Raw genomic sequence first — 23562 nt, 5'->3', positions numbered from 1 at the left:
ATACTTTGATTAATTAGACTTTGCCCCCCTTGTTTCTTCCAAATGCCATTTTGGCCCTTCCCATAAAACCCCTGATCTTTCCAATACTACCATTAAGACCCACAAGTTTTATAATTATCATTTCATCCTTGGCATTTTCGAATAACTAACTTTTTGACCTTCCTCGGGCAAAATTTGTAAATTACACTTAGGCCCGATTGATTGATTTGACCCTAAGTCCTTTCATTTCAACCCAAAATCATGCAAGGGTTATTCCATAAATAAAATCTAGGTCCTCAGAACACTTCGTTGGCTTTCTGGAAGTCTTTTACGTCGATTCTGTTCTTTAGCCTTATTCAAAGCTATATCGAAAAACGTTCCTGATCCAACTTCTTTCAACATCTAAAATCATATCTTGACTCACTAGTCAATACTATACCATTTTCCTTACACATCTAGGGTCTTGGGCACTCTCTATGGTCGATTTGGTCATCAAAACTGTGATAGTGTACCCTATAACCCCATTCTTTCAAAAATTTCACTTATACCTTTCGTAAAACCCCATTTATAACCTCAAGAATTTCTCGGATATTACATTCTCACCCCCCATAAATAAATTTCGTCCTCGAAATTTTGCCCTCAATAAATTAAATCACTACTATTGATAATGACTCCCAATGGAAATGTCCTAAATATATCATTCCTAATCATTAGCAATTATTTTAACTCACATCTTTACAAGGTCCATACTTACCAGGCATTTTTTTTTTCTCACAGAATTTTCTATTGTAGCTCTTTACAAGTGGTTACACATATCCCAAAATGATTCATATCACTTAATATTATTTCTAATTGTGTCACTGGGACACATTTCATCTAACTCCTAATTCTCCCAACTCACTCTTATGCTAATGCATATGCCATAATTACAAAAGTTTGTCAATATTTAGTTAAGCTAACTTGGCGTACCTTTCTCTATTGTCAGGTAGATCTTTTCGTCTTCTTTTGACAGGTAAAAGACTTGTTTGATGTGAGGTTTTTGTGCCTCATTCGCTTTTCACAATTGCTCCACCTTCTACCTTTTTGGACATTCATTCACGTAACGTCCGGGTTGATTGCACGTGTAACATGTGATCAATATTCGATTCCCGATCACAGGTGCCTTTTTATTCTTAGGGCAGTCCTTTTCCTTGTGTTATTTTCGCCGTACGCATAACAACGGACATGTCTTAGGAAACACTGTATCCATGGGTGTACCTTGTCACATCGGGGACATGACTCATAGTCTTTGGAATTTTTTCCTCCTGATTTATGTTCCCTGCCTTTCAAATCTTTCTTCTTATCATCCGATCTAATCAATCCTACACATAGTAGATTAGTCTAAGTGGTTAGAGCTCTATCTAGCGCCCCGTTGTAGGTGTCCATCGCACATGAGCTGAGAGCTTGTTGCAATCCCACTTTCAATCCACCCACAAATTTTTTTTGCCTTCTGTCACTCATCGGCTTTGTACATAGGCACGTACTTGATCAGTTGGGTAAACTTGACATCATATTGAGTCACGACATCTCATCAGTCTGCCTTAATTTCATGAATTGCCAAGTCTTTTCTTCCCTCTAACTTCGACGAAAATACTTTGCATCAAACACTTCCTTGGTTGAGCTAGCCTCGGCCTTAGATCTTGCTCTACTTGTGTGGGTATCCTCTGTAAGGCCCGCTGAGCCAATTGCCACCATTGTCCAGCCTCTTCCTCTAGCATGAATGTGGCGCAGTTAACCTTCTCCTCCTCACTACACTACAAATGGTGAAGTAGCTTCTTAGTTTGCTCCATCCAAAACTCGATCATGCTAGGGTCATCTTCCGCTCTTCCCTTGAACACTGGGGTCTTTGCCAGCGATACTGATCCATAACATAAGAGGTATGCCAAATTAAGGCAAGGGTACCCTGTCCAAATCTATTTCGAGATCCCTATTCTCAAAATCGATCTTCAGAATCCTCAAACTCTTTTCTCAATAACACTTATCGAACCATCCTAAATTCCATATCCCTAGGATCCTTCAATACATAAAATTGAGGCAGTGTGTTTCATTCTCAAATTTCCTAACGAGTTGTATTTGATCATTCAATACATAAAGTCTAACATGATGTAGGATGTGATATTTTACTCTTCTTATGGTTAAAGAGTTTTGATAATGACACTCTTTTTAATGGGTTTAATCATTATAAAATCAAGGATTTAATACCTAGTTGCATTCAAACTCAAATTCATTTTATCTCATCTTGAATTCAAAAGAAATGAAGCTAAGTGATTTCAAAATTGAATGATTTCATAAGATGAAATCATTAATTAAATTATATGGTGATTTCAAAATAGGTTTTAGATATTTTGAATTAAGTATCAAACATATCTTTCATTATGTTGATTAAGTAAAGCAGATATGTCGGCTATTAGTGTTTTGAGATTTATCTCTATCGACAGAAGACATTGTCATTGTTGAGTAACAATAAATTTGATTTTTGAATTATTTTTATTTTGTTGACTATCAGTAGGCCAAATTGATTTTCTTGCCTTGTTTTGTCGACTAAGGTCTTGGCTCTATCGACTAACTTGTGTTGTTGTCGACTAAGTCATTGCTTTGTCAACTAACAGATTGCTTGTATCAAATTTGTCAACAAATTGTTCTTATCTGTCGACTATGTCTCATATTGTATTTCATATCTGGGGACTAACCATTTTGTCTATCGATAGTTTGTTTCTCAAAAAGCCATAACAACTAGTTTTTGGGGCATTAAATGCTCCCCCAACCATCCCAAAGGTTTGATTTTTGTATTTTTCCACCATCAACTATAAATAGGTGGTTGAAGAAACATTGAAGGTTGTTGAAGAACATTCATTACCCAACTATCGAGCATTCTAGTCGCACTTGAGCTTTAAATTTAATTCTCTCTGTTATTTTCTCTTCGAGGCTTTGTTCCTAAATAGTAATATTTATTTTAAGCCTCTCATTTTCTATAGAGAGAACTTGTAACTAAGAGTTTTCACTCTGAGATTCTCTTATCTTATTGTATTAAGTTTTACCTAGCTGTAGCTAGAAGGCCTACGTGTGTAGGAGGGTTGTATCTCTTCCTAGTCTTTGACTAGAGGACTTGCTTGATTAAGTGGGGAGTTTTATAGAGATTTGTTTGCAAAATCCTTAGTGAGAAACTAAGGTAACGGACTAGGATTAGAAAGTCAAATCATTATAAATTGTTGTTAATCTCCTGTCGTAGCTTTCACTTTGCATTTCATCTAGCATTGCATTTTGAGATTCACTTTCAATTTATTTTTCATCGTTTTTAATCAAGGATTTTTATAAACTCAAGTTAGATTTTAAATAACCCAATTCACCCCCATGGATTTTGGTACCATTGCTATGATTATATCAGGATGAAATTGTTTCACATTGATTGTTCAGCCTGCAAACAGGCGCCTTATATGCTATAAGCCTTTACCCCTGCTAACTACGATTTTCATGAGGGTAAGCCCAACATCTTTTGGTATTAGAGCCAATTCTCCGCGTCGGCGCACCCCCTTTGTCGACAGATATGCCTATCGAGGGCTTGTCGGGGTCCTGAAACGCTTGTCAGGGAGTCAAGCTGTAATGGTTGAGGTCCACATAGCAACGTATTATCCGGTTCAAGTCGCAACTAATCCCCGGTTTTATCGCTATGGGATTTAATCCCAAAACGCGCGTTACTATGTAGAACACCCTTCGCACTTATATGTCTAGTTCCCCCCATTTGCATGGTCGATGTGGGATTCGCCTAAGGTGCTTACACGTACCCCCCCTTGGGACTCAGCATCCTCGCTGAGGTTTGCCCCACCATTGCGCTCAGAGACTCGGGGGTCGGCTCTAACACCACATGTAACATCCTATATCGAGCGATAAGAAGGACCGAAACAACTTATCCCAATGGGCCTACGCGAACTTCCCAAGAGATCACCCATCATTGAGCTTCCCCAACTCAAGCACGCTTAATCCCGGAGTTCTTTGCCTACATTCAGCCCAAAAAGTATCCAGCTGGTGTTGTTTCCTTTCTTACTTATTCTCTATATATACTACACTTCTCTGGACTATTGGGGTATTACACAAGCTTTCTGGATCAGGGTGTCTAATGTAGAATGAAATCATTCCACTTCGGTTGTTCAGCTTATGAACGGACGCCTTATATGCTATGGATCTCTAGCTCTTATGTAATTTTAGGAATGTACGCCCTGCATCATAATAAGAACAAGGAAATTTGTTGATCATTACAAATATATGTGCATTATGGATGATGTCTTAAAGCTCGAGAAAGGAAAAAAGGTATAGTTGTTTTAAAAAAAATCTTTATATTAAATATATATAAAGATTTGTACATTAAAATTAAAAGATAGAATAAAAAAGGTCATTGGTGGCAAAGGATGGTGAGGTGGGGGCAAGCTTACTTTCCACTTAAGCATGAAATGTTGTCTTGCTAGCATGTATTTATTATAGGAGACGCTGAACAAATGATAGTATCAAATTAAAACAAAATTAAAATATGATGCTATTGTTGAAAAAATTAAAATTGAAAATGTTAGTTAAAGCTCTTTTTTATTTTATAATTAGTCATTATATATATTTATCCAAACACTAGACTTTGAAATGTAAGTATTTCAAATAATTAAAAATATTAAAAATTCAATTGACGCCTGTTAGATTGCGACTACGATATTTGACAAGAATTAATTGGTGGGTTGGGAAGAATTTCTCGAAAGAACAAAACATGTTCGTGTTGTTGCTGCTAATGGAAATTGTAAAAGATAACCATATCTCAAACAAAAAAATTATTTTTAACCCCTTTCGTAAAATATATATATATATATATTTTTAACTCAAACAAATTAATTATACTCGATAACCACCTTACCAGTTTTAACTAACTTTACTAATTTTGATCTTGCAAATTAATTTTACAAATCTACCATTTTATTTAAATTTTTTAACCTTGCTAGTTTTGGCTCTACCACATTACTAGTTTAGATACTTTTCCTAAAAAAAAAAATAGTTATAGAGTGTAATTACTTTGTTTGAGTGGTTAAAAGTATAATTAGTTTGTTTAAGTGGCTAAAAATGGTTTCTTTCAAAGAAGAGGTTAAAAAGCGATTGTGTCTATCTGCATGTGGTTAATTATGAATTCTTCTTGGCACAAAAATGCCCCTCAACTTTGGGTAAAAGGCCATTTGGCCTCCTAAACTTGAAGTTGAACATATTGTGCCTCTCAATTTTTAATTTTGTAACAATCACATACTTGAGTCCAATAAATATTGTGTGTGATTTACACGTGTGGTATGACGTAGGCCTCACATTGACCAAGCCATTGAGAAGGCGCCATGTGTCTCGAAACTGCAAGAGATGAGGTGGACCAGCAATAGATGACACAACGGACAACTACCAGAAGACAATCGAAGAGGGTGCAATAGCCTCCAACATCACGCATCTCCATGCCAATGACGAATGAGGAAGACAACCACCCACGCTGTCAGACCGACTAACCGCTCGCCTCTCACGTTGTCGGCCTAGATCTATTCGCCTACGCTTATGCCGCTGCTATCGCCGACCCTCCCGACCCTGGCACTAGCATGATGAAGGTGAGCGATTGACTGACCGCTCGCCTCCCATGCCACCGAGGACCACCAACAAAGAACGAGGAGAGGCAACGACTATCAATAAAGGAAAGCAAAACCAAGGGTTGGTTAGCAACGAGGAAAGAGGAACCCGGGTCAGTCGACAGCGAAAAATGTGAAAGGTCGTGCAGAAGGCGAGAGGTTGCCAAGGATGAGGAAGGTGAGAGGTCATTGACATTGAGAATGATGAAGAAGAAAATAATGGTGTTGCCTTCACGCACCTCAACCACGTGTATAGCTCACGCGTTAATCGAGCAATGTTTCAGATTTAAAATTAGAAATTGAGAGGTATGATAAGTTTTATTTAAGTTTAGGACAAGTTTTATTTAAGTTTAGGACGCAAATGATTAAAAAGTCTCAATTTTTTTTTCCTATAAATAAAAGGCCCAAGAGGTACGTTTGTGGCTGATGCCTTTTGTTTAATGTTATCTCTTTTACTTAATTGGCTACGGCTGGCTGTGGTTGTGTAGGAATCTGATGCCTTTTCCAGATTCTGCATTGTCCTATACTTACCAGCAATATATATATATATATATAGATGAAAAAGGGAAAGAATCTCTTTAATTATATTTATTTATGGCAAGCAGCACATCAGCTGAGATATATGGCAAGAACGAAAGGGACGTGATTTTACAATTTTGAGTGTTAAAAGAGAAAGGAAAAAGGCAGTGGATCTCAAACATATTTAGGGTATAATAATTTTTTTGGTATTTAATTATTTATAATTTAATATTCATTTGCACCTGCAAAACATTATCACCTCACTTAATTTGAAAATTCTAGTAAATTACTGTTCTAACGTCCTAAAAGAAAAGTTGAGAGTGCTAAGCTAACGGCTGCAAATGGAGCCAATAGAGAGAGAGAGAGAGAGAGAGAGAGAACATAAGAGAAAGAGAACATAACTTGTCTAAACCAAGGAAAGTCAGCCGTAGAAGCGTGCAATTGGACAAAGACGTGGACGGCAACGGTACATACCACTCGACCCTTTTGTTTTGTTACCCCCCCCCAGCTGGCCCCAGAGCACAAGAAAGAATATTAAACAGGGTCCGAGCTTCCCCTCGATTTCGATCCTAAGACACTGCTTCAAACATGATGGAGGTGTCCATAAGAATCGTTAGGTTGCCACTCGAGATAACAGGGGGCCTCTTGTTTTGTGATTCTCATCTCAAGAAGCATCGCCCCTAGGAAAATTTAGAAAAAATATAATAAAATTTACGCTCAACTCATGGAATTAATGCTTACAACCAAGTGAAAGTGGATAATACTTTTTAAAATTCAACTCCTCTAGTGTTATATCTTTGTTAATTAAATTCTAATTCTTTGATTAAGAATTAAGGGTTAGAATTTAATTTACTATTAAAATATACTTTCTTAATCAAAAGGGTAAGATTGAGAAGAAAAATAAAATAATTTATAATTATAAAAATACTATCAAAATATTAAAATTATTTGGATCGTGTTTCATATATCAACAAGGTGTACAAGATCGATAATTGAATCGAACTTCATTCGATAATAAACTCTAATCATTAATCATTGAGCTTCACCTAAGATGAAGTCTAAACCCAATCTAACTTTATCCAAAGAAAATAATGATAAATTAGATGAGAAGATTTTTAAATTTTAATATTTTTAGATATAGCTCAATTATTTTATATAAAATTCGTACAAACAAAAGTGCACTAGCTATACCCAAAGGTAGGATTCCTATTAAAAGGATTATACTTAAAGGTCCCATCATTACATCAAATCCAGAGAATAGCAGCCCCAATAGGGCCCATCCATAACCAGCGGCCAGGCGCAGTTGGTTGGCACATTGGCAGACCTTTACAAGAAGGAAACGTTATTTAGTTATGAAGTTTATATATCTTAATATACATTTAATTTTACTATATTGTAAATTTTCAATTTATAAATATTTTCCACTCTTGATATAATGAAATAAAATGGGTATACAGTAGAGTGTAGAATTTTTACAAGGATACAACATTTGATTTCCATTTACAAAAATGTACATATCCTATACAAAACTCACTGCTCTTTCACAATAATCCACATGGGTCGTCGGCCTAGGTGCATTGGAAATCACATGTTGAACATGATCATAAAAAAAAATAAAAAAAAAAAGGAAAAAAGGGAATATTCTAATACATCAACAAGGCCTTAATTTTAAGCCACAGGGTAAGAGTAAGATGGCCCCAAATGAGAGAGGGGTTGATCAATTCATGGTTGATGCCAATCTTTGAGAGTGACTTTCTGATTAGCTGTATGTGTTGTGGTGAATATATCCGATTCTCTTTCCCAGTCATAACCCATTAACCCACCAACTTATATGATCTATGTGTGTATATATACCAGCATTACATCAACCTTTCATTCTTGTGCTCCTCCTCCTCCTCCTTGATTTGAAGCTTTCGAATATTATTAATTGGTTCCTAAACCAATTAACTAGTTTTACAAAATCATGGCAAGCCAGCAGCCTCCAACTCGCCCATGGTTCCGGTTAGCATCTGCGTCTCGCCCAACCCAGGCACCAGCCCCAGCCCCGGCACCACCACAGGCTCAAGCTCTTCCTGTTGCCCAGCCAAGGCCGCCCATCATCCGATCCACGTTTACCCGACCTTTTTCAAACCCACCAACACAACCAGCTCAGCCTCCACTAGCCCCGCCAACTCAAGCACCAACACCACTCCCTGTTGCTGCTCCTCCACCACCACGGGCTACGGCAGCACCCACTGCTCCGGCCCCCAAATCTCCGCAGCCACAATCTGCGACTGTACCCCCTGCTACTGCATTCCATCGGATCTTCACCGTTCCACCACTGCTGGCTACGGCACCACCCCCAGCTTCGGCCCAAAAATCTCCACCGCCACGGGCTGCTGCAACGCCACCATCACCACCACTAGCCCCTGCTTCCCAATCAATGACCGCGGTTGCTCCCGCCACCATCGCAGCTTCAAATGGACGGAATCATAGCACTGACATTACCCGCCAGGATGGGAAGCCAGATGTAAGGAAAGATAATGGTAACTACAAGAAGCAATCTGATTCCGAAGAGTTTGGGAGGGGGGCTATCACAGTTGCAGGTGACAACAAAGGCGCTATCATGGAGTGGATTCCTTCCAACAAGAAAAACAGCCCTCCTAGTATTCACAAGAATGGTGATAACCCCAGAACTTGGAGTGATGGTGAGAAATATGGAAGCGAAAGTGACAGTAGTAATGAAGAAGGGAGGGGAAAGAGCAAAGACAAAAGCTACAAAGCAATGACAAACTCTTCCCAGCCAATGAGTGCATTTATGAACAGCAATGTCCAAGGCGTGAACAATTCCATCTTGTGCAATTGTTCTTACAGCCACGATGACCCTGGTCTCCATTTCTCTCTGTCCCGAAAGCCTAACGGTCATGGCAATGGAGTCAACCCCAACAATAAGGACCACACCAATCGCCAGAATATTTAGATATATATGGAGTCGAAGAGAGAATATAACAATACCATCGCCTTAATTTCATTTTCACGTACGTACTACAAATAATGGGAATATATTGCAAGAGATAGAGACATATATATATATATATATATTGCGGAGTGAAGGTAGAAGGGAATGGATTGCAATTCTCTAGTTGCTGCAAAGATATATTCGACTGTCATGGAAGGTAGATGAGAAGGATCCATGAACGGCTATTGTTCATTTGGTGTTATCATTAATGTAGAATATCTAATATATATGGTCTATGTAGCTAAGTAATAAATGGTGAATGGTGTTTTTTTATATGATTTGAAGGTTGAACAAATTTTAGTCGGATGATATCTTTGAGAGGTTTCTTTGAGATGCAATATTAAAAATTAAATATCGAATTAATAATTCGAGTCATTAAATCTCATCTTCTAATAATTCACATTACAACGGGAAAATATTCTAATTAAGTATGAAAATATAAAAAGATTAAAAATATTTTTAATACTAAAAGATATGCTGAGTCATTAAAAATATTAAAAAAATAATTACTGAAAGTCATTACAAAAAGTTTGTCTCCTTAATCTGCCATCTTTTCCTTTACCTTCAAGTGTCATTTAAATATCTTACATTAGGTGATAAGCCAACTACTAAGACCTCCAAGATGTTTATTATTTATCAATGGAACCTATATCATTTGGCTTGAGGAAAAATGTTAATTACCCATTGATAACAATGTAACTTCTCTTTTATTCAGGAAGTCATATACTGTAATAAATAATAATATGACCATATATGTATGCGTGTCGTTCAAAATCGGTTTTAATACAATAATTAGAAATTTCATCATTATATTGCAAAATGTATAAAGGTCATGGCAATAGTGCAATTTGTTCTAATGTAATAGTTATAAGCATAATAACATGTAAATTGCAGGGTGCTAATGCAATTTGAGTGAAATCGGAAGGCATATGCATAAGCATATATTACCATATATACATAAGCATATGTGCTCATATTTTTCATTATCTCTTGACAAATTTCATCTGATACTTTCATTTTATTAATCAAAATCAATGAATGAATGTCTCTAAAACTGATTCAAGTCTTAATTTGGAGATTTGGCTCAAGTTTGGAAACTTTTAACAATGGTTGCATTTTCAGATAGTTTTGAGTTTCACCATTTTCAACCCCTCTCGTTACTAACCATATATCTATGTTGAAAACATTGGTTTACTTCCCTCCATGTCATTTGTAAGATCCACCAAACACTTTGCTTTGATTTCAAACCGTTTATTCGAAATTAAAGTCCAATCTAACCTTCCCGATTTGTTTGTCATATCCTAGGTAGATTTTTTTTTTTTTTTTGTAATCTTCCAAACTCAATTACTCTTAATTCGATGGTCGATGAAGTATGAAATTATCATCTTGTTCTTGGTCATGGCTGCATCGATGCCCATCTTTCAATTCATCTTAACTCGAGCATGTTAAATTCTATTCAACATATGCAAAAAAAAATTATAGGGCATCGATGCGCTATAATTTTATAAGATATGTAAAGAATACCTCAGTAGGTTTATAAAATATGCACAAGGAACCCTTTAATTTGAGTATTTCGACAAAAGGGACCTCCACACAATCCATTGATTTTTTTCACCCTTTTTTGTATACTTCAATTAGAAAATAAAAATAAAAAAACTCATTTTTCTAATTTTGTAACTTTATATTGTGAATTAGGAAATATCATAAAAATATTTTAAATTTTCTAAAAAAGAACGTTATTAATGTTTAAAAAATAAAATATTAAAGTATATTAATTATAAAATTAAAATTAAAAAATTAAAAGATATATTCTAAAAGACACCACGGCCTTAAGTTCTCTATTATCCTTAAAATTTTAGGACATGTGAAGTTGTAGAAAATATTTTTTATTTTATAATTTTAATTTTATTGAATAATAATAGAAAACTCAATTTTCTTATTTTTTAACTTTTAATATTAATTAAAATATCTATTTTTGATTTTGTTGCTAATTTTTATATGTTTATTTCAGTTCTACTCTGTAACTTTTTGTGTTTGTTTTTATTTTCTCTAAGATATATAAACTGAATAGTGCATTTATTTAAAATGTTTAAAATAAAATTAGAAAAAAAATATTGTGAGTTGTATCAATGATTATATATACACGTCTAATAGAATTATTTCACATTAACAAAAAAAGGGTAAATTACACTCTTCAAGTTTGATAAAATGACTCCAATACTCTTAATATTTGAAAAATGACAAATAAATCTTTACTTAAAGAAAATAACTATTTTATTCCTTATATGTTTTTCTTCCCTTTTTTTCTCTCTCCTCTTTTTATCCATCTAGAACTTTTCTTTATTTTCTCCTTTCTCTTTGTTTTAGTCGGTGGATGACAACTAATAGGGATGTGCAATCAATTATAACTAAATCGAACCGACCAAAATTTATGAATTGAACCGAACCGAATCATATGCAATAACTGAAACCGAACTGACCGATTAACCCCAACAAACTAAACTAATCGAAATCGAACTAATAGAAACCTAAACCATGCTAACCGAATCAAATCGAAAACCGAACTAGAACACAAAATAACCAAGAGACCGACTTTTCTGTTGCTGCCAGCCACCTAACTGGTCGGCGATTATGATGATCGGAACCGATCATCGGATTTCCCCAACCACGGTGACCCACATACTCAAAAATTAAAAGCATATAATGGTTAGATTTTGGTTAGAAAACTTACCAAAAAACCATCGGAGTCTTTTCGTCTTCGTTTCTGGCCTTAGTTTCCTTCTTCTCCATCGGCGAGGGCGACAGATGGTTGAGGGAGAAAGAAGACATGAAGACGAAGAGCCTTCGGCCAGTGCTTGATCTATGAAGTATTGAAGAGCCTTCGTCTTCATCATCGCCATCGAATTGCCTTCGTCTTTGCCAACGCCAGATCTGTGAAGACTTGAACTCGAAGAGAAGAGAAAACGAAATGAAGAGACGCAAGAGAGAGATAGAAAGAGAGGAACAAAGAGAAGTACAGACATGACCCATGGGGTGTCGCCCCACGTGAAGGGGGTGGCCAGTTCTGTTCGCGCGGAAAGGGTGTGGCCGGTTCAATTTGCCAGGGGGTATTTGTTACACGTTCGGTTCAATTCGATTTTTTGAGTATTTTTATCAAAATAACCAAACCAAACTGAATAACTGATTTTTAAATAAAAATATAATCGAACCAAACTGCTATTTTTGAAAAATCGAACCGAACCGACCAAACTTTTTGGTTCAGTTCAGTTAGTTCGGTTTAACTGAACTTTTGCTCACCCCTAATTAACAACTGGTTAAAATCAATCAAAGTTGGTCAAAAAATGAGTCGCAATGGAAAAAAGAAAATGGCGGGACAAAGAAAATTAGGGAAATCGAGAGTAGGGGACATCTTGAGAGGGGCAAAGAAAGGGTCGACGGGAGAGATCTATGAGGGGTATTATAGTAGTGAACATGATGATTATCAACAGCACAACAAGATGTAGTGACAACATCTGATCGCATTTGCAAGGTAAAAATAAAGATAAGAAGGCTAGATTGAGAAGTTGGTGAGTGGTCAATGACCCAATTGAAGGAAAATAAAGCAATCAATGGTGGTTATATATATGTATACAAATTAAAGTCGCCAGCTTGGGAAAATCCAAAACAAAAAAGGTGGAGTTTGGTGATGGCTCTTGGCATGTGACATTACCTCTTAAAGATTGGTCTCTCTCTATCATTCTTTCTTTCTTTATGTATGTGTGCTCGCATGAGCAGATGCATGTGCATGTGTATGTAACCAAAAGATGTTTGTGTTATATCCAAAAATTTGTGGGATTCAAGAGCAATTAAAAATCTTCTTGTGCTCAAGTATAAGTGTAATTTTTCAAGATTATGGGGCAAAAGTGAAAATTTTCAAATTTTGGGATTAAGTGTAATTTAGTGGAATAAAGGGTCTTGAGGAAAAAGGGCCAAAGTGAAAGAAATTAGAAGAAAAATGGCAACATAACAAAGGCAGTGTGAACACTAGAAGAGGGTTAACAGTCATACTGGTCGTTGGCATTGGGGGTCGAATCTCAATCGATCGATGGAGGCTAGGCCATCATGGCCTAGACCTAGGACTTGCGATGCAAGGCGAGGCCAGGGATTGGCCGAAGTGGTGGTCGGAATTGGCTATAAATAGCCGAGATTGGGGGTAAGAGTTTCATCAAGTTTAAGTGGCAAAATTTGAGAGTTTTGGGAGAAATTGAGAGACTTTGATAGAAGGCTTTTGTTCTTAAGGTGTTAAGGATTGTTTTTGGAAAATTTGGAGAATTTTGGAGGTGTTTTGGGGGTATTTTGAAGCTCACCAAAAAATTGAGGAAGTCGCCAGAGTCGAAGTTTAAATGATCGATTAGAGTATTTTCGATCTGATTTCCAAGCCAAAAGTGGTCTTTAGTGTTCGGAAAAATAGGTAAAGCAAGGAATAAGGAGAAAATCCAAGAAAAATAGGTCAGACTAGTCGTTGGCGATAAGAAAACAGTCGGAGAAGACGATCAAAGCATGAATGCATGGGCTGCGGGTGTATGCAAGCGTGCGAGAAAGTAAGGAAAAAAAAACAGAGAAAAATGAAAAAATAATTAGGAAAAATTAGGAAATTTAGCTTTATTAATTTTATCAAAATTTTGGTTAGGAAAGATATTCGGGCACACGTTTTGAGCCAAGGCACATTCTTCAAGAAGGCTCGAAAAGTTAAATCAAGGTGAGTGGTTTATCTCAAAAATTCACACGTGAAATAGTTTCCCTAAATTGAGCATGATTTTCACTAGAATTGCCAAATTATATGCGATCTATGTATATCTTGTCATATTTGTACATGTTATATTGCCTCGATAATTGTGATATTTCATTTGATATGTATTATTGACATATCGATATTTGTGTCATCCATGATAGGGTGGGAAGTTGCCCTGGTAGCGTAGCTGCATTTCTCCAAGTAAGTTTTGTTGGAAAATCGTAAGAGTCTCCCGTGTTGGAGATGGATCTTTCCCAAAGTGATAATTGTCGAGATGACTGCTTAGGGTTCCATGCCAGGGCTAGAATGTTGGTGAAAGCTACACTAAGGTGTCAATTTATTCATATCCTTGCATCATTCATTGATAAAATTTATTTTAACTCTCACTTAGAAGATTTAACTTCTAATTTGGACTTATGTCCCTAAAATATTCTACGTTTTAGGTGAATCGAGCACTAAGAAGGGGAAAATGAGTGGTCGAATCATAATTTAATTTCAATTCATGTTATTCCCTATGTTGAAGCACAGTTTTATATGTTATTTCACCTACTGGATATTGTAATTTATTAGTTATTGCGAATAGTAGTGTATGTTTGTGTTTGTATAAAAGTATGATATCTTTTAGATTTCGATTCTAACTTCTACAAGTGTTTAAGTTATATTTTCTTATCTTACCTTATGGAATGCTAAATGTATTTATATATAAAAATTTTATATTGAAGAATTTGTGATGATAAAAAGAAATATATAAATCCTAAGAATAACGACACGCTAGGGAGGAGCGGAAACCATAATCACATAGGTTCCAAATATTGGAACTCCTGCTATTGTCGGAGTTCTAATCCCTAGAACTTCCCCTATCTCCAAAGTTATATAGTAACTGGAAGGTTTTAGTGATCAAAACTTTGCTAGAGTTCCAAAGTTTTGCGCAGAGAGAGAGAGAGAGAGCGCACCATGGCATCAGAGATGAGTCTTGTGGGAAAAGGAGAAGAACGAGAGAAAAAAGAAGAATGATAAAAATAGAAAGATTTCTATTATTTTTGAAATATCAAAGATGTATGTGTTTTTTTTTTTTTCTTCTAAAATTTGAAGGGTATCGTGTGTAATTTACTCTAACAAACTAACCTTTACTAATGTTACTTGAATTTTTATTAGTGATTTGCAGTGTAGATAGAGTGGCTTGGCTTGACTCCTTAATTTAGATGAAGTTAATTTGAATGGAACCAAATATTAGTACATTTTCTTCTTTCCTTGCTTGCCCTGAAGATTAGCTTTACTATGGTTTTCCTCGCGAGATTCATGATGACATCTTAGTGAGGCAAAGTTGTGTTGTTTGTGCAAGGACTATGAGCCCTACTCGATCCCTTATAACCCATTACCCCTAGCCCTTAAAGGCTATAGTCCTCGATTTTCTTCTTGTAGATGACATCGTGTTGGTTATCCTGCAGGACTCCCTTGTTAGCATCGATCCCTATGCAAGGCAAGAAAGGGCTTAGACTATCGATCTTTGCACATATCTTCCATTTGAATATTTATAACCTCAATCTCTCCCATTTGTTGTTGCAATTGATTTCCTATGGGTGGCCTATTCATAGGTTGATTATCCAAATTCTGTGCTAGGTCAGGTCACGGTGGACTTGCTTGCAATGTGCTTCTTTGAGATGAATTACAATCCTTAAAAAAAACTCCAAGGTTAAAAATTGGAAGTAAATCATGCCTAGTTGGTAAAGGTTTTAATTTCATCCATACTTGTGGTTGTAAGGGTTTAATTGCATGTTATGTGTCAACTCTCGTCCACTTACTCTCAATGATAATAAAATAATAATAATAATAAAAAAAGGCCATTAATTATTGGAAATACTCTTTAACATTGAGATTTGTCCAAAAGAAATACAACATATCAAACATTTATCCTGCTTTGTAAAATCGACTATCTGGCTTCTCTTCATTTTGTTTTATGACATTAACTTACATAAAACTCGTATAATTAATATCAATCATCTCCCTACAAACTTTTATTGGCTTAAAGCATAAAAATGGGCCTGAAGTTTGCTATTTTGTCTGCGTGGCACCTCCAATTTAAACTTTGACCCATTATACTCCTAAGTATCTAATTTTGTAACAATTAGACACTTCTCTGTCCAGTCAAGAGGTACTGTGAGTGCACTCATTATTAATCGAGTTTGAAGGTGTGGATATCTATTTATGTGTACATGTATTTGTATATATATATATATGCATATATTTAAGTATTTAAAGATATTGGTGTAAAATATTTTAATTGTAAAAAAAAAAATCAATTTTTTTCAACCAAACACTAAAAAATTAGAAATTATTTTTAAGAAAGACATTTAAAATTCAAACAAACAGAGAATTAATCATATTATTTGATATTTAAAATTTAAAATTTATTACTTGATTATATAATAATAATAATAATAATAATAATAATAATAATAATAATAATAATTAAAAACGTTTGAAATAGAGTTTAATTTGATCCTGATTTTAGACCCCCAAAAAATAGTTAAATTTAAACTAATAGCTATGTAAATAATCATTTTAAATTACAAAATTGAAAAAAAAAATTATAATTTAAAATATCTATATCCAATGAAAACAAAAAAGAATTATGCTAACTATTACTTTAAATATTAAGGATAATGGCTAAAGTATATTTATCACATCTTGATTTTAGTTATAAAATATTTTTATTAGTTGATAATAAATGTTTATATTTTATAGTAAAAAATGAACATAATAAAAATAAAATATATTTATTATATTTTATTAATTATTACATTAAAATAAGATTTAAAGTATAAAAATTTCCCTAAACTTTGCTATTTTGACTGTGTGACACTAGCCGTTTAGACTTTGATTTATTGTGCCCCTAAACTCTATGATTTTGTTAACAATTAGACACCAACTATCTAATTTTACAATAATTAGATTACGTAATCCTTTGTTTGCATGACTACACGTGTTGACTGGGCATATAAGTGTAAGGAAAATATTATTGGTACACCTTTGTGTACACCTTGGGCTACACAAAGGTGTATCAATGACAAAAATATCCCTCTGAGGTGCATAGAGGCGCATGGAGAGGCGCAGGGTATTTTTGTCATTGATACATCTTGTGTAGCCCAAGGTGTACAAAAATAATGTACATGTAGCATGACTCTAAGTGTAATTATTATTAACAAAATTAGACAGTTATAAGACACAATGGGTCAAATTATGAATTGGGGGTACCACATCACTAACATGGCAAAGTTGAAGAACATTTTTATGCTTTAACCCAACTTTCATTTGTCTTCCTTTCCATCCCTTTCGCTAAATGCTCATTTCATTTGCTTTATTCTCCAATTGTCAGGTCCACGTATAATCCAACCACGCAACAACCTGTAGTGTAGCCAAATACAAAACGCTATACCAAATCCCTGCCTTGGGAAGTAAGTGGGAAAGGGCGGAGATACAGAAGAAGAGTGTCTACCTCCATCGTTCACTTCAATACTCCCCTAAATTCGCATACAAAAAAGCCAACCCAGTACCAGTACCCTCTCCCTCGATCCTTTAAACTTTGATCCCTTTCTTGTTGCTCCCTCCCGCCAATTCTCACTCTATTATTGCCGCCCTCAATCCAAATATGGTCGAGGCGATATGTTTGATTCCAGCAGTTCGTAGAGTTTGAGTTTTTGGTCAGTTTAGGAGTCATGTTATCAGTTATTGCGTATTTGTTTCTGTTATTTGTTGCCATTATTTCTGTTTCTGTTCTTCTCCGGCTGTTCTTGTACCGGACTGCTTTGATTTACCTTTTCAACAATTGGGTTCAATGGGTTGAGGACAGAGTCCACGTTCATCAGTTCTTCAAGGTGCCCGAATTGAATGAGAATTTTCAGGAGAATCAATTTTATGCAAAAGTTTATTCTTACTTGAATTCCTTGGCTTCCATTGAGGATTCCGACTTCACCAATCTGTTCGCCGGGAAAAAATCGAACGAAATCGTTCTTGGCATCGATGATAATCAGGTGATTCAGGATGAATTTCTCGGAGTGAGAGTGTCGTGGAGGAACGAGATTGCGAAAGGCGGTGAAAACAGTTGCAGGACTTTTGTGTTGAGGATGAAAAGGAAGGACAAGCGCCGGATTCTGAGACCGTATTTCCAACACATTCACACGGTCTCCGATGAGATTGAACAGAGGCGGAGACAGGTGAAGCTTTACATCAATACGCAGTTCGATCGTCAGAGCAGCGGAAGGTGGCGATCGGTTCCGTTCGCGCACCCCTCAACACTCGAAACGATCGCCATGGACTCCAATTTGAAGAGCAAGGTCAAGTCCGACCTCGAATCGTTTCTCAAGTCCAAACAATACTATCACCGGCTCGGCCGCGTATGGAAGCGAAGTTACCTACTCTACGGCCCCTCAGGTACCGGAAAATCAAGCTTTGTCGCCGCCATGGCGAACTTCCTGTTATACGACGTCTACAACGTTGATCTCTCCAGAGTCTCCGGCGATTCCGATCTGAAAATGATTTTGCTGCAAACAAGGAACAAATCAATCATTGTAGTTGAAGATCTCGATCTGTTCCTAACGGAGAAATCAACGGCGCTGACATTGTCCGGCTTGCTGAACTTCATGGACGGAATAGTCAACTCTTGCTCTGGAAATGAGAAACTGATGGTGTTCACAATGAGCAGCAAAGAAGAGATCGATCCGGCGTTTCTCAGGCCGGGACGAATCGATGTTCACATACATTTTCCTCTCTGCGATTTCAATTCTTTCAAGAGTTTGGCACACAGCTACCTAGGGGTCAGGGACCACAAGCTGTTCCCGCAAGTCGAGGAGGTGTTTCAGACCGGCGCGACGTTGAGCCCGGCGGAGATGGGAGAGATCATGATCGCCCACAGGAGCTCCCCCAGCCGTGCTCTGAAGTCGGTGATTTCGGCTCTACACGTGAACGGACAGCGGCTGAGCGAGAGCGCTTCGGCGAGATCGCCGGGCGACGACTCTTTCTGTTTCGATAGATCCAAGGACAGTGCGGCACCGGTGAAGGAGTTACGCAACCTTTACGGTCTACTGAAATTAAAGGCCTCTAACAAAATCGGAGCGTCCGATCGTGAATCATCATCATAAGGTGATAAAGGGTTTACCGTAGATGTTAGCTGTTTTTCTCTCTTTTTGACCTTTCCTTAAATCTGGAATATTTCTTTTTGTTGCACAGCACGATAATAATATTTATTCGTCTAAACAATTTTGTGATTAATAACAAAAAAATAATTCATTTAGTTATAATAATTTTACAAAATTTTGTTAAATAAAATTCATTCATTCTTTCAACGCCTTGAAAATGGAATTAGGTCATGACTTGTGGTGCACACGAATGACGATGACCACGATAAGTGATAGTAAAATCGACTCTTATAATTAAAATTGCATTACTTTGTTCATTTATAGTCATTTGTTTGACTTCTTATTCTCTAATTACGGTGGGTCGTCTTCTTTCTTTTCTCTTTTATCCGCAATGACTTTATTAAAAAAAAATCATTTTTTATAATTTTTTTAACAGGTGGGTTTTAAGGAGAATTAATTAAGTTAGCCTCGTCATCAATCAATCAATCATTTTTTTATACATATTTTGTAAATTATAGTGCATGAATATATATTATTTTGACTGTTATCCCACTGCAAGGTAATTTTGATCTGAATAATCCACCAAATATCATTCTTTTAGTTTAATTATTAAACTTTTGTTAGCATATCAATATTAATTTTAAAATTTATTAGACTTAATACAATAGTCAAAGTTTCATAATTTTTATTAATTAGTTTTTTTATAAATTATTTATATTTATTATTTATTATAATTAAGCTAAGAGGAATGATCGGGGAACGTGGGCTAGCGGGGAGTGGGTGTATTAGTTAAACCAAAAGGTAAAGTTTATAGTGCAACCTCCTCACCAATTAAGCCCACTCAAAAGTAACGAAATATAAAACTTAAGCGTGTTTATGCAGTCAAAATTGAGATCCAATCAGACAACTTATTTGGTTTTGGATAAGACTAGGTTAGGTTTGTTAATAATTAAATTAAGAGACTGATTAATTCTCAAAAATTAAAAGAATAACAAAAACATATATAATAATAATAATAATAATAATAATAATAATAATAAAATGTTAAACATTTCAAACTACATATATATATATACAGGCATTAAACACCAAAAAACATAACACATAAATTAATCAAACGGTCGCCGCCTCTTTGCTCCACAAATCACACAATAACAACACACCATCCTTCATTCCTTCCTTCCTTCCTTCCTTCTTAATTAGACAACAATAGAATGAAAATCGTTAATTGGCTGATCATCGATCGGTCACATTGCAAATTGATCAACAACCTAACAAGAACACGAGGACAATTTCTTCATCTCACTCACCTCGAACTCGTGTGGCGCAATGACATCAATCTTCATGCCCTTGAGGCCGCCGTTGGCCATGCCGTCGCCGCCGCAATCCAAGGCCTTCTTGGAGACCACGCCGTATATCTCCTCGAGCAGCTTGAGGAAAGCGCTCTCGACGTTGTCGCCGCTAAGAGCCGAGGTCTCGTAGAAGAAGAGGCCCTGATCCTCCGCGAACTCGACGGCGTCCTCAGTGGGAACCGCCCTGAGGTCGACGAGATCGGCCTTGTTGCCGATCAGCATGATGACGATGGAGCTGTCGGCGTGGGCCCGGAGCTCCTCGATCCATCGGGCCACGTGATCAAACGTCTGCCTCTTGGTGATGTCGTACACAAGCATCGCCCCCAGTGCTCCCCTGTAGTACGCACTCGTCACTGCCCGGTACCTGTCAAATTATGATTATAATAATTATACAATTTATGGGGTAACCACTACTATGATTATAATAATATTATTATTATTATTAGTTGAGTGTTAAATCTCTATAGAGAGTCAAAGTTTTAAAAGAACGCATGCAATTTATGGGGTAACCACTACGTACGAGGAGTAGAGTGGTAGAAGTGGGACCAATAACAATAACAAATTAAGTTAATCGCCCAGCCCAGACAAGTCGGTGGTGGGTTAATGAAATTTTGAATTTTATTTAAATAATAAAGTGCAAGTCTTAAAGTTGAGAGACACTGCGCATTGTTTAGAATAAGTAGGCCAAGTCCCTTGAAATTAGGCTTTAATAATAGGTAGGGGCCATTTAAGCAAATTAGCTCTCGCTAAAACCCAATTGTGAACCAAAAATATGAGAGGAAAGGGCTGGGCATTGTTTAAGACTCAAAAAAAAAAAAAAAAAGTCAAAGTAGCATTTGAGTACCAACCCATGGTCTGACAGGAATTTTTAAAAAGAACGGCAAAAACACAAAATGTGGCAAAGTATCTTGTGCGATAATAATAAGATTAAAATATATATACAGATATATATATATTCATATCTTTGTCTGCATTTTATGCAAGAAACATGCTATTTTCCAGCCTCCATGCTTCTGTGGTGGTTTTGAATTTGATCGACAACAAGAGCAGTGATCACACAAAGTTAATCCTTCCTTTGTCTGTCTTCTAACAGTCTTTACAGAAAAATAGGGAAACAAAATCAAAGATGACAATATAATATATATATATATATATATATATAGAGAGAGAGAGAGAGAGAGAGACCTTTCTTGGCCAGCAGTGTCCCAGATCTGGGCCTTGATGAGCTTGGAGTTGATGGTGACAGTGCGAGTCTGGAACTCAACCCCAATGGTGGATTTGGAGTCAAAGCAAAAGTCGTTCTTCGTAAACCTCGACAGTATCTGTGTCTTCCCCACCGCCGAGTCCCCTATCACCACCACCTTGAACACATAATCTATTCTTATATCCCCAACGTTGCTACTATTCCAGTTCTCCACCGTCCTCACCTGCTGCTGCTGCTGCTGCTCCTCAACATCATCGCCGCCGCCGTTCGCCGCCTCTTCCCCCATTTTCCCTTCCTTTTCGCACAACCCTAACGCTCCTCTAGTACTCTTAACAACGCCAACAAAGATGATGAAAGGCCACGCCCAAACCCAGAGCAGACTGGTTCTTAACCATTGCACAACGGCAGAAGCAAGCAATGGAGAGAGAAAGAGAGAGGGGGAGAGAGAGAGAGAGAGAGGGTGTTTGGTTGTTTGGCTCTTTAAACTTAAGAGTTTAATAAATGGTCCAATTTTATGTCCTATGGCATTTGAGAAGTGGTTTAAGCCGCGTTTGGACCAAACCAAACAGAAATTATACGAAAAAGTTGCAATATATATAACTGCTCCACCGTCAATGTCTCTCTCGTGTCTAATGATAATGGGCTCCACTCCACTCTCCAGTACTAGGAGTACTACTGCGCCTTTTGTTTCTTGATTTCTGCCGAAATGCCCGGTACGTCTCATTTTTACATAAATAATAATAATGATAATTCTCATCTTTATATAAATTATTATTAATTAAAGTTACATATCTATTTTATCAAAGTAAAATAATAAAATGGTCTAATCAGGTTATTTTCCTAAATATCTTTTATTTCATCATTTAATAAAATATTTGATTACATAAATTATTTTAATATATATATATTATTATATAAATTCTTATTGATAAAAAGAAAAAGTTTTAGTTGATCCATAAAAGCGTTTGGTGATTTGACACCTCACGGGGCCCTTCAGTTCAATTTTTGCCCAAAGCGAAAGGCCATTCCGGCTCAGTCCTTTCTTCCGTTTGGGTCTTCGAAGGTGGAGTGGGGGTGGGGGTGGGCCCATTCGGCGATCAAATTTTCACGTTCATGCGGGCCCACCACCAAACATCAAAATGCCATCTGAATCCGACGGTTGAAATGATCTGATTCATGGCCTGTACCGAATGCCAATATGCTGTTACTCAGCAACTTCCTTCGATTGTCTGCAGGTGCACAGGGTCCTTGTACTGTGGCAAAACCCTATTTTAGGAGGAAGTTGAAACTGCACCGACAGTGAAGTTTCAACCGAAAGGACAATGTTAAATCGGTCGAAATAATGGGCCGATTCTGACAAAATTAACATTGTCTTCTTGATATAAAAAAATAAGAATAATAATTTTCAACCGATTGTTAGAATCCGAACCGGTTTGTTCAATCTGGGTTAGGATTCCTTAATTTCGGACTTGAAATCGTAGGTGCGAAACAATTGTTCAATCTGGGTTAGCATTAATGTACAGTTGCATGTTGGAAGATGCAGGGAGGTCTCAATTATTTCTGGCTGCCGTGTGACTGGCTGCGTCCCAACCACTCGAGTACCCGAAATGCATAATATAAGCGATGATGCAATTATTGGATCTCATGCATTGGGATCGATGGGTACACAAGTTAATAAGGCAATCTGTGACCCATCTTTGTATCCCACTCTTTTATTATATTATAAATAAATTATTCTTTATTTTTAATTTATTTCAAAATCTGTACGCATTTCAAATCATATTTTTTATACTTCTCTCTACTTTACTTTTTATTTTATTTATTTATTTTAATAAATTTTAATTCTATTTATTTTACTTTATTTATAATTTTCAAATATATACAAAAATTAATAATCAAATACACAAATTAATAGCCAAATACATAAAATAATCA

At 36.3% G+C, this 23562-nt stretch overlaps 3 protein-coding genes across 4 annotated transcripts; 2 read left to right on the top strand and 1 right to left on the bottom strand.

Moving 5' to 3' along the window:
• Window positions 1-8130: 8130 nt before the first annotated feature.
• On the top strand, window positions 8131-9126 carry LOC127802148 (proline-rich receptor-like protein kinase PERK2). The gene has a single exon (XM_052337846.1). It carries the CDS (start codon window positions 8131-8133, stop codon window positions 9124-9126), a length of 996 nt encoding a protein of 331 aa, XP_052193806.1.
• Window positions 9127-17253: 8127 nt separating this feature from the next.
• LOC127801188 (AAA-ATPase At2g46620-like) lies at window positions 17254-19227 on the top strand. Its single transcript, XM_052336095.1, has one exon. It carries the CDS (start codon window positions 17653-17655, stop codon window positions 19072-19074), a length of 1422 nt encoding a protein of 473 aa, XP_052192055.1. The 5' UTR covers window positions 17254-17652; the 3' UTR covers window positions 19075-19227.
• An 889-nt stretch (window positions 19228-20116) lies between these two features.
• Window positions 20117-22161, bottom strand: LOC127801068 (ras-related protein RABA3). Of its 2 annotated transcripts, XM_052335892.1 has the most exons (3): window positions 21609-22161; window positions 20382-20787; window positions 20117-20265 (listed from the first exon to the last, which is right to left on the bottom strand). In XM_052335892.1, exons 1-3 carry the CDS (start codon window positions 21911-21913, stop codon window positions 20185-20187), a joined length of 792 nt encoding a protein of 263 aa, XP_052191852.1. In that variant the 5' UTR covers window positions 21914-22161; the 3' UTR covers window positions 20117-20184. The 2 variants fall into 2 exon arrangements, with proteins under 2 accessions (XP_052191852.1, XP_052191853.1); XM_052335893.1 differs by having other exon boundaries at window positions 20144-20787; window positions 21609-22156.
• Window positions 22162-23562: the final 1401 nt, after the last annotated feature.

Source organism: Diospyros lotus, chromosome 5 (assembly GCF_014633365.1).
Source record: "Diospyros lotus cultivar Yz01 chromosome 5, ASM1463336v1, whole genome shotgun sequence".
NCBI classification, from domain to species: Eukaryota; Viridiplantae; Streptophyta; class Magnoliopsida; order Ericales; family Ebenaceae; genus Diospyros; species Diospyros lotus.
Note: the sequence above shows the minus strand (reverse complement) of the source record. Positions and strands in the feature narration are given on the sequence as shown.